At 47.3% G+C, this 12111-nt stretch overlaps 1 protein-coding gene across 1 annotated transcript in view; it reads left to right on the top strand.

Annotated features, from left to right (window-relative positions):
* Positions 1 to 8164: 8164 nt before the first annotated feature.
* LOC130119791 (SH3 and cysteine-rich domain-containing protein 2-like) overlaps positions 8165 to 12111 on the top strand; it is a 35354-nt gene continuing 31407 nt past the window's right edge. The window contains exon 1 of the mRNA XM_056288388.1: positions 8165 to 8261. Coding sequence (XP_056144363.1) covers positions 8175 to 8261 — 87 coding nt within the window. The 5' untranslated portion in view covers positions 8165 to 8174. The remainder of the gene's footprint in view (positions 8262 to 12111) is intronic.

Raw genomic sequence — 12111 nt, 5'->3', positions numbered from 1 at the left:
CATAGCGGCGTGCCGCTGCAAACACGATTCGATTCCTCCCCTCCCCCCTTCGCTTCACTTTTCCTTTTTAACTTATGCCTTGCTGTTCGTCTGCTCCGTCGCTGTCGTGCGCGCTGTCAGCAGACACAACGTGAGTTGGTACAACCAACGTAGAATGTGTAACCCTCAAACATGCCCGCTCCCTTTCTTCCTCTGGTTAAGATACAAAGGCCAGCAGGCAAAATAGTGAATGAGGATTCTGTCCTGTTTGAGTTGCCGGTTAAGGGCAGGCAGGAGGATGTTGGCTGTAATCCACTCTTAGCTGTGTTGTTTGAATGGGGGTTTAAGGAGGATTAGGGAGCGGTGGAGGGCCAGGATGGCTGAAGATGTTTAATGTCCTCACCTGCTGGGTCAGAACTGACATTGATGATGCTGGAGAGCTAGCTAGAAGAAAAAAAGGAGACGTTGTAATGTGAGTGTGGATGTAACACCTGCTTTGCCCACTTCATATAACAGCATGGTGAAGTGTGTTGAGTCATCACCGCCACTAACACACACGCTCACAACCAAACTGTTTTTACCGGGTGAGACACGACCTACTTTTTTGGCAGTTTACACTCAATAGAAACTAAAAAAACAAGATCAAGTCAAACAGCTCGTGAATACACAGTTCTTCGATTTTTTTTTTTATGGGCTTTACGGATACAGATATAATCTCCCATCTGTCTTTTCAAGATGCAGAATATAAAGATTTATGGTGCCATGCAACGGGTTGTTCAGTCTCACGTGGGTGTAATGGTATCAAGCATTAACGCTTGAGTGTTCTTCTGTCTCGACCTTCCACCGGTTACATGGAGGGCGGCCCGCTACACTCTGGATCAGTTAATCTCATGCACATGTGGTCCCAAACACTGGAGTAAAGCTGAGGTTTTCTAAGGCAGAGGCCAAGAGGTGTATCTACAGCGTGTCCTTGGTAGATTGACACCTGAGGAGTTACAAATACAATTTTGACAATGACTGTAGTTCATATTACTGCAAATCTTTTCCTTTTTTTTCTTTTCTTTTTTTTACAATTAACTGATATAAATGAATATGTACGTATGAATAAATATATACCTATATTATTATAAGACTACTCTTTTACTCTTCTGTGAAGCAGTTTGCTGCCTGTGACGCTGCTTGCTTTGGTTTCCTCAAGAGGTTTCGTAGTAATGCTGTCAAACCCATTTTGACCAGTAGATGGCAGCAACAGGCCACGTAGTAATTAATGAATGGCGCTGTCAAGGATGTAACGTCCAAGCAGTCATCGTAATGCTGTCAAACCCATTTTGACCAGTAGATGGCAGCAACAGGCCACGTAGTAATTCATGAATGGCGCTGTCAAGGATGTAACGTCCAAGCAGTCATTAGGAGGTCACGATCCATGACCTCCTGATGACTGCTTCGACGGGTCCCGCCCGGGCAGGACGTTCAATGTCATGACGCTGAAAAACAGTGCTAGCTGTATACGCCTCTCTTCCACGACCTAATGACCCCTGTCATTCTCATGTGCTTCCATCATTGATGCAGGGATTTAAAATTACACGTAACATCCAATCAGTCATCCTGGTCCATGACCTGATGATTGATTGGATGTTGCGTCACAAATTCAAAGATGCACATGTCTTCTAGCCACATGTCTTGTATATCCACGTTGCATTCACGCGAAACAAACAAACGTATGCAAAAGATAAGACCCTATATGTATCAGGAGAGGTTTTGTTTTTTTGCCCTTTTTTGTGTGTATACTTTACATTTCTGCACACCTATTGTATCCCTGTATCCACGGTAGAAGCACAGGAGAATGACGGGGATCATTAAATCGTGGAAGAGAGAGGCGTATACAGCTGGCTCTATTTGTCAGCACCGTGACATTGAATGTCCTGACCGGGCGGGACCCGTCTCAGTTCTCCAGATACGGAGTCAAGTCACTTTTATTTGTATAGCCCATTATCACAACTTACAAAATTGTCTCAGTGGGCTATACAGCAATACAACAGCCTGTCCTTAGACCCTCGCATCGGATAAGAAACAACTCCTTAAAAAAAAAAAACTTTTAACAGGGAGAAAACAATAGGAAGAACCCTCATGGAGAACAACACAGGGATCTCTCTCCTAAGACGGACAGCGTTCATTGGATGTGCAGTCACTTCTTCCTTATAGCGTGATGCTGATTTCGTGATGATGAACTGCCAACCAAGTTTCAGTGAAAAGGGGACATCTAGGGAGAGAACTGTGAGGAAGATCATCCAGCTCCTACAAGATCTCCTGCAGGAGCTTGAAATATCAGGTACTTGGAACTTGCGTGAGCTAAACTGCGGCCCAGTATCTGAAATTAATGTTTCAGCAATTCCAGCCTGGCGAGCTGGGGCCTCAAATGGGGAATGACTGTTGCACTTCCTATGTCTGACTTCAGCCACTCTACTTGATGTTGTGTGTACACAATTTACAGAATACAACATTGAAAGAAGATAACAGAATTATAATAGAATCATAAAATAGAGGGAGAATATGAAGAGGACGACCCCAAGGAGTCCAGACGCCGCTGGAACAGCCCAGGACCTCAGCCACGTGACCAGCATCACCATGTTAAAAAAATAAATCAAATAAATTGTCATGTCAGAGTCATGTCTTCTTTACATGCCCTGCGGTTTAAACTACTATTTACCCCAGCTCCAAATCACACAGATTCTTTGCTGTTTTTAATCCCTTTTTATGTTGATTTGTAGGCTGCTGGTGCACCTGGGTTATGGACTGGAGCTTGGCAGATTGGGTGCTTTTACTATTCATTGAATATGAGATTAATTACTTCCCTAAGCATTTCCATTACCCTTTGTTTTCAGTGACAGCCGGGTCAGAGCACAGCTTAATTTATCTTTTGCCACAGTAAATCAAAGTGCCTCTCAAGGCATGTCAGAGTATTGACTCGTCTGGGCACCAAAGCAATGGCTTTATCCACCGGAAGACACCTGATTCAATACTGCTACTGAGATGCTTCACAGTCACTCTGCTTTTAACGATGTTCTTGCACAAACAAAGCATGGGGCAGTGGTTCTCAATCAGGTCCTCTTGTTGCACCGGGCTGCTGGTGTTCTGTCCTGTCAGGTAGGCCATTTACATTCACCTCTTGTTCCAGGTCCATTATAACCGGAACAACAGCCCGGTGCAACCTGAGGACCTGATTGAGAACCACTATAGGCGCAGTTGGAGGAATAATAGTAAGATGTGAATAAGATTAGCTTCCCTCTCGACTCGCTCTCTTTCCTTCTCCTAATTGCGCCAAAAGACCCTCCACCAGCACTCATGTTTGGGGTCTTCGGTGAAATAGTGCAACATGGAAAGAAACAGAAGTGTAGGCATTCCTTGAGGTGCACAGCAATGGGCTCATTGGGAATCGGGAATCAGGAATTTGGAACACTTTATTAGTCATTTCATTTCATGTACTTCCGTACATGAAGCAAAACATAATTTCCCCCAGCCCACAGCAGCGCAACACAAAGACAAAAGCATATATCCAGAAACTACAAGAACTTTAAGAACACACATATCCAAACTAAAAAATAAAAAAAATAAAAAATCAATGCCCAAGGGAACAAACGCCAGCCAGGATGACTGTCAGAACTGCCGGTCTGCATGGGCTAGCAGTTAGCTTAGCCTGCCCCACTTCCGCGTCCTGTCAGATCGCCCTCCTTGGGCCAAGCTCCAGGCTGGGGCCATGGTCCTTGGGCCCACCGGACGCAGCAGACCAGGCTCCCCTAGCCGATATAATGCCAGCTCTCCCAGCCAGACACCCCCGACACACTTCCTCGCACTCCACACACCAAAAACACCACAGTCAACGCCAGGCGAGGCCGCCGCCAGACCGCCTTCGGTGTTATTGGAACTGCCGGTCTTCATGGGCTAGCAGTTAGCTTAGCCTGCCCCGCTACTGCGTCCTGTCAGACCGCCCTCGGTGTTATCTCCTCGGTCGCAGCTCCAGGCAGGGCCGTGGTCCCTGGGCCCACAGGACGTCGCAGACCGAGCTCCCCAGCCAATCCAGCACCCAGTGGCGTAACCAGGAATATTTTTGTAGGTGGGCCTGAGTGAAAATGGGTGGGCCAAAATTTTCCAGCAATAATCCTTCAAACAAGACGCAAATTCGAACACATTACAGCAGTAAACACATAACACAGGTTTTTAGTACGCGACCAAGAAACATACTAAAACTTTAATAAAAACCCACTTAAACAAATACCACCCCAGTCATTCTCGCCAGGCTCTGCACAACCATTTAAACATCACTGAGGAAAACAACCCGACTCGGTCTAAAAGATCATGATACAACATGTAAGCTATAGGCCTATAGTACACGTTTTACAGCACAATGTGTAGACGCCGAGGGCGAGCGTTGAAGATCGAGATTATTTCATCATAGTCCAAAGAGTCAGTAAGTTCCCTTTCAAAGGACAACAGGGATAGATTGTTGAGGCGTGCAGTTAGCATGGAAGATCTTAGACATGTTTTGATATGGCCTGTAGTGGAGAAGAGTCTTTCAGCAGTACCTGAAGTCAGGGGAATGGTGATCATTGCCCTTAACAGTCTGTTAATGTTTGGGAAAACGTCAGAGTTGCAGCTGTCCAGCACTTCAGTGAGGGATGGGTAACACTGACCCCTCTCCACTTTACGACGCAGTGCCTGAATGAAAACGGTCCATTCCGAACCCTCAAATTTACCAAGTGCAATACAATGGGGTTTGCTAGCCTGATGTTTCGAGCATGCCTGGCGGAGGTGCTTCCAATCTACAAACCCGCTTCGAAAAAACGTGTTTTCCATATGGGGCTCGGGGAAATGCCTACACATTTTACAGAAAACAGCGTTCCTTGCTGAGCTGTATTCAAGCCACTTAAATTCTTCATACCACTTATGGGAAAAGAACGTAATTTTCCTGAAATGTTGGTTGCGGGGAACACTAATTTAGGCTGCGAGGGTGGCTCATCCACAGCAGACAAATCTGGCGGTGGCATGGTCAAGGGAATCGTCTCACCGTCGTCAGAGGGGGGAGGAGAAGCTGCCTGCAACGGAGAAGCTGTAGCCTCCTCTGTCGTTCTCTCCGGCGGTATCTCACTCTCATTGGGCGGCTCAGTCGGTGCTGGAGCAGGTGTGCTTTCCTCCTCTCCATCCGTGGCTTTTTAAAAAAGCGGAAGATTGAACTTTGTTTCGCCATTCCATAAGTTATGGCTAACTGTTGGCTATTGTCTAGTTAGCAGCAGTGAAAAATACAGAGCGTGATGGTATGCGCGCTCAGATTTTGCAGTTCTACGTACGTAAAAGGGGCCGGCCTACGTGCTTGTAAGCCAGCGTGATTGGGTGGGCCTGGGCTTGAAATGGGTGGGCCTGTGACAGGCCAGGCCCACCCGTGGTTACGCCCCTGCCAGCACCAGCTCTCCCAGCCATCAAATGAAGACAAAACTTAAACGCACATGTAGACAAAGACACTGCATTGACAGTACAAGGTGAGGCTACTGCAAACGTGAATTCGTACCGCCATCTTCCCACACCGGAAGTGGGGAAAATAGGTATAAAACACTCATTCCTTCATTCACTCATTCATTCGTTCAATCATTATCCAAACCGCTTATCCTTACTCAGGGTCGCAGGGGTGCTGGAGCCTATCCCAGCAGTCATTGAGCTGCAGGCGGGGAGACACCCTGGACAAGCCGCCAGTCCATCACAGGGCCCACACACACACACACACACACACACACATTCACACTAAGGGACAATTTAGTACTACCGAGTCACCTGACCTACATGTCTTTGGACTGTGGGAGGAAACCGGAGCACCCGGAGGAAACCCATGCAGCCACGGGGAAACCATGCAAACTCCACACAGAGGATGACCCAGGATGACCCCCAAGGTTGGACAACCCCGGGGTTTGAACCCAGTGCCTTCTTGCTGTGAGGTGACCGTGCTAACCACTGCACCACCGTGCCGCAAAATAGAGATCATTTGTAATATAGATGTTGTATATAGCTTTTTGAAATTCCATCTTTGTCGCGTTCTCGTCCATCCAAGGAGCAATATGTGAGTTAGGTAATAAAGGCCCAAGTCCACACAAGATGGCAGGTTAGATTTGAAAAGGGATTTTATTTGCAAACCAAGGTACCGTGCCTCTAGTCTGCCTTGTAAAGACCACACATCCTGTCATGACAAGCTTGCTGTGGCTGGTCAACATCTGCAAACACAGGGTTTTAGACGGGGGTGTGTGTGTGTGTGGGGTGGGGTGCTTTCACAGACCTCCAAGCGGTAAAGAACCTTTTAGATTTGGTGTTGTGGTAATGAATTCAGGTGCATCAGGATGTGGGGCAGGTTGGTTTCCAGTGTCACATCTTGTTGAGGGAACCATACATTTTAGAAGTACACTTGTCATGTTATATTTAAGCCCATGTGGTACTAAAGAAGTATTGCATGCTTTAGGCCAGTTTTGTCCGATGATATATACATGGAGCCGTGTAAAATAACACATTAGCAGAGGAAAATTATCGAATATAAAGATGAAGTATGGCAAAACCTCATTAAACACAAAAACGTGTCATATACTCATGGCCAAATTAACTCGCAAGGGGTCCCCGGGCTAAAAATGTACTATGTGCCTCAATCAACTGCCCACTCTGCATGTACAACGAGTGGATATGGCCTCCTCATAAGGTCCTTATCACGTCATTTGATATTGTGTTTAAGTTGTGCATTCCCACGCCAGTTTGCATCGAGTCAAATTGGCATTGTACCAGACACAAAACCAGTTGAACCCTAGGCCCTGACCAGTAGTTCAGCCTGCTCGTTTTCCCGCCTGTAAAAACGTCACCGCAACACGGGGATCGCTGGTTCGAATCCCCGTGTTACCTCCAGCTTGGTCGGGCGTCCCTCCAGGCACAATTTGCCGCGTCTGCGGGTGGGAAGCCGGAAGTGCGGGTATGTGCCCTGGTCGCTGCACTAGCGCCTCCTCTGGTCGGCCAGGGCGCCTGTTTGGGAGGGGGAACTTGGGGGAATAGCGTGATCCTCCCACGCGCTACGCCCCCGCGGTGAACCTCTTCACTGTCAGGTGAAAAGAAGCGGCTGGTGACTCCACATGTATCGGAGGAGGCATGTGGTAGTCTGCAGCCCTCCCCGGATCGGCAGAGTGGGTGGAGCAGCGACCGGGACGGCTCGGAAGAGTGGGGTAACTGGCCGGATACAACTGGGAAGAAGAGGGGGAGGGGGCGTCACCGCTCGCTATGTTTTGTGCTGAGTAACATATTATGTATTTCACAATACACAACAAAATGTAAACAAGGCTACCATGCGGGTTAAACACACAAAATACGACATAAAAGGTATAGAAATCAATCAAATCTGGACAACGGAGGTCATCGCAGGCGTCATCCAGACAGTGTGAGGCTCGGCTTGTAAGCACCAGGGGAGAGACGCTCTACAATTGGGCTGAGCACAAGGTCCACCCACATCCGCTGTCCCTGAACCGAGCCAAATAGTAGTTGTAAGACCGCTCCAATCCTGCGCCTCCGACGCGCGGGGAGGCGTGTCTCACTTCTGCGCTTAAATGAAACCCCTTCTCCGTGGCGAGCGCTGCAAGCCAAGTGCAGGGGTACTGTACCTATCAGCGAAACTTGAATGTTATTTCGGTGTGATTTATTTTGATTAAATGACTTCTTTTTTTCTTTTTTTTTTACTGTGGAAATAAAACGTGGAGGGCGAAATTGTGCGACGACCACCGGACCTCTTTGATACGCACCGAGGGACTATCCAGGCATACGCGTACAGGGAAGAGGTGTTGTCTGTGTTCCTGGACAGGAGTTCAGTCGAATACGTAATCACCGGTGTGTGTGTGTGTGTGTGTGTGTGTGTGTGTGTGTGTGTGTGTGTGTGTGTGTGTGTGTGTGTGTGTATCGCCCACGTTGGATGCTCCACCTAGGCGGTTGCGCGTGCGCGTGCGCGTGTTGAGCAGATGGGCACCGGCCGGTCACCGTAACCTACTGTGCGCGCAAATCACGGCGATGTGGAGAACTCGCGCTCTGCGGTGCTGACGCGGCCGCGGCGGAGCGTTTCTTCGCGACAAGTCCCGCTGTAAAGGAGGTGAAAGTTTGTCTTTAACTGTTTGCGACCCGGACCCTCCGTTACGATGCTGACAGAGAACAGTGATGCGGACAGTGAGCCGGAGCTCCAGCGCTCCCCGAGCACCGTGTCCATCCAGCCGGTGGCATCCAAGGTAAGTACCCGCTGTCTTGGCACCCTAAAACCTCACTGCAGCCTACACACATTTCCAAAAAGAGGACTGCGATAGGAATTACACTCGCACCCTGTCGGTTAAACTTTGCGGAGCCTGTTTAAACTGCACAGTAGTATAGATTGACTTCCAGTGGCCAGTCGCTAATTTTGTTAGAATGAGTTTGTCAAGTGATATTATCTGAATGCGTTGAATTCAATTCATTACTGGATGTCTTATTTTATGACGCCGGTATTACAGGAATAGGCTATTTCTGACGTCATTCACGGGGTCTGCGCTGTAGCGTTGGTTTGACGTCAGCCGCGCTGTAATTCCACGCGCATGCGCACAACGTGTCGCGGCAGTTTGTGATGTTTCATTTCCGGTCCGGGCTAAACTAAACATGCTGCCTACAAATACCGACTAACTATGTGTAGTGGTGCGTCATACTGAGACAAGGTTAAAGGACAGCTGCCATGAACAGGTTGTCGCTTTACTTTTTAGTTCAACGCTTTTAAAAACACGTCATTTATTTGACCTAAATAATTGATGGATATTTCCCAAAGATAACTTTTTTTAAAATCAACCTAATGACCCATTCAAACCTTTACCACCCACAAAGGAATTGACTTCATCAGCTGATTATCAACAGATAAAGGGATGATGAAGAGTTGTGTTAACTGTCTAAGTTTTATTTATCTCTAAACATTTCTTATTATTTTTTCTTTCTATTATACCAAGTGGATATTTTGGTTGTATGTAGCACTGAGATCTGTTAATTCTTAGTACATGACATTAGGATGTGTTTTTCTTTTTTTTCTTTCTTTCTTTGGTGTTTTTGATGTGTTTTTTCTCCTCCTATTGTTCACAATAGTTGAGTTCTTTGCAGCACAACTTGCATTGAATTTGAACTATGGGACGTCCGGGTAGTGTAGCGGTCTTATTCCGTGGCCTACCAACACGGGGTTCGGAGGTTCAAATCCCCGTGTTACCTCCGGCTTGGTCGGGCGTCCCTACAGACGCAATTGCCCGTGTCTGCGGGTGGGAAGCCGGATGTGGGTATGTGTCCTGGTCACTGCACTAGCGCCTCCGCTGGTCGGTCGGTCGGGGGGCCTTTTAAGGTGGGGAGGGGAACTGGGGGAATAGCGTGATCCTCCCACGTGCTACGTCCCCCTGGTGAAACTCCTCACTGTCAGGTGAAAAGAAGCGGCTGTTGTCTCCACATGTATCGGAGGAGGCATGTGGTAGTCTGCAGCCCTCCCCGGATCGACAGAGGGGGTGGAGCAGCGACTGGGACGGCTCGGAAGACTGGGGTAACTGGCCGGATACAATTGGGGAGGAAAAAAAGGGGAGGGGGGGGGATAAAAAAAACCAAGTAGGTGAGAAGGGGTAGGAAAAAATAAGTGTATACTTCCTCCTACTCCTTTTCCAACATGTATCAAATAATCTGATGCATATGGAGATTTGTTCACTGAGTCTGAAGTGTGGATTTGTTGATCACTTCAGATTATTGGCAATGGCTTATCTGTATGTTATATCCTGCTTATTTACATGTTCGAAATAAATCATCATTCATTCATTCATTACACCACTCTGGATATAAATATCCAGCCCAAAATAAAAGTGCATCACTCCGCGTCATTCTTATAACGCTTGTTCCTCACTCGACAAGTCTGCGCTTCGACCAGATGCTGCTGGGAGAGAGGACGGAAGAAGAGGCAGTGGTGGCGGGTGGAGGTGATTGGTATTCACGGAACGCATCCTCCACCATGGCTCTGCCAAGCACATCTCCATTCAGACACCAAAACCCCATCACGCCAGCCATCCAATCACCAGCTCCACTCCTCTTGATCACTGTTGACCCTCGTTCCCCTCTTGGTAGATTGAGGCTGTGTTGGTTTTGGATTCCAAGGGTGTGCGTCACATCGATGAGACTCTCGAACCTTCTGCCCCCCCTCCCCCCTCCCCCCACCCCTTGGTCCCCTGATATTCTCTCAGCCATTGTGTGATAAGGTGAGGGGTTAATCGTCACATCAGTTGTGCTCCGTTTAAAAGCCTGGGATTCATGAACTCGGTGCACCCCGCACCCAAAGGGGTCACTGAGAATTTGCACTTCTGCAAAGCCTATTTAATAACCTATTACAGCGAGGCAAACACAGCTGTAAGTACCAGAAGATGGCGAGGCTGAGGCGAGGGCCTTCTTCAAACGGCACGTTCACATTAGCAGTCCTAACCCTAATCCCATCCGTCCACACACTCCATCATCGGCTCTATCTGTCTGTCTCTATTTTAGAAAACTCAATTAAGATGGCATCCGAAGCTAGATGAGAGCCACCGGGACTCATTTTGAGGGGATCTAATGAGAGACGTAAGAACAACAACATGTGCTCTTCAAACATAAGAGGCTCCCCCCCCCCTTTCAGTTTGATAAGAATGACAAGACGGGGGAAAAGGGAGGGACCTGATCTGATAACAGATGCTCCCCAAAACCAGCCTCCAGTAAGATTTCCTGTCATGATGGATATCAGAAATTTAACGAGGAAAGAAAAGGAGAGAAAAGGCCCCAGAAATTAAAGTGGTGGTCGTGGTGGGGGGGATGGGATGTTACCGTTGACGCTCACTGGTGTTCCATGGTCCAACTCCAAGGGGTTGACAGAAGTGTGTGAGTGTGTGTGTGTGTGTGCGTGTCCTTGTTCAGAGCTGCACTATCTCTCAGGCCTGTCAGCTCATCAGGTGTGTCTCATGTGTAAGCAGAGTGCACAGGTGAATCTCTGAACAAATTAAACCCAAGAGGAATAGGTGGGTGTGGAGGCTTTAATGGAAACTTGTACTTTGAGACCAAATGCACATGTGCACACACACACGCTGTCTGTCTGTCTGTCTGTCTGTCTGTCTGTCTGTCTGTCTGTCTGTCTGTCTGTCTCTCTCAATTCAATTCAATTTCAATTCAAAGGGCTTTATTGGCATGAATGTTTTAAAAAACAATGTTGCCAAAGCATCTAAGTGCAACTTGTCCAAATATTTGGACAGTACACAATAACACCAATTATGAACATCAACACAACACCACACTGATGAATAAAGAAACAATAAAACAACAATGACAATAAAGAAAGAGAAGTAAATCAAAGGTGGAGCATGAGTTGTGAGGAGACAGAGTACAGCTGTCATGTGTTGTGCTGGTTGTCTCTCAGGCTGTGACACACACTGACATACGTATATTGCTGCATCTATGGCGCTGACACGATTTCCCCCCAAGTACATGTTGCATTTTATTCTGGTCAGAGAATATATCAAAATCTTGGAATTTGCACTTAATTCTTGTAAAGAACTTTGTTCTTAAGTCTTCATATGTGCTACATTGTAGCAGGAAGTGTTGCTCTGTCTCCACCTGTCTCTGCAGAAAGAGCTGACACAATCTGTCTTCTCTAGGCAGCCAGGTCTACTTGTGTCGGCCAGTCTCTATGGCCAATCTGTGATCACTGCGTTGGAATATAGTTAATGTCTTTCTCAGTTTCTGGTCAGTCACGGTGGTCAAATAGTCTGCCAACGTGTATTGTCTGTTTAGAGCCAAATAACACTGAAGTTTGCTTTGAGTTTTTGTGATAGATGTCCAATGGTTAATGCAAATTTCTTTTTCTTTAGCTATAATTTGGTTAGGCCAGATTGTGTGAGGGCTGTCCTGATGCCTTGTGCTGTTGGCTGAGGTGAGCCTCAGGACCAGCTGCCTGAGGGGACTCCTCTCTTTGTTTTCCTCTTGGTAATAGAGAACTTTGTAATGGTAGGAGTTGGGGTCACTTGCTTTTAGGTGTTGGTAGAATTTGATTGCTCTTTTTTTGCATCTTGATTAACA

Source organism: Lampris incognitus, chromosome 10 (assembly GCF_029633865.1).
Source record: "Lampris incognitus isolate fLamInc1 chromosome 10, fLamInc1.hap2, whole genome shotgun sequence".
NCBI lineage: Eukaryota > Metazoa > Chordata > Actinopteri > Lampriformes > Lampridae > Lampris > Lampris incognitus.
This window is presented reverse-complemented; position numbering and strand designations above follow the sequence as displayed.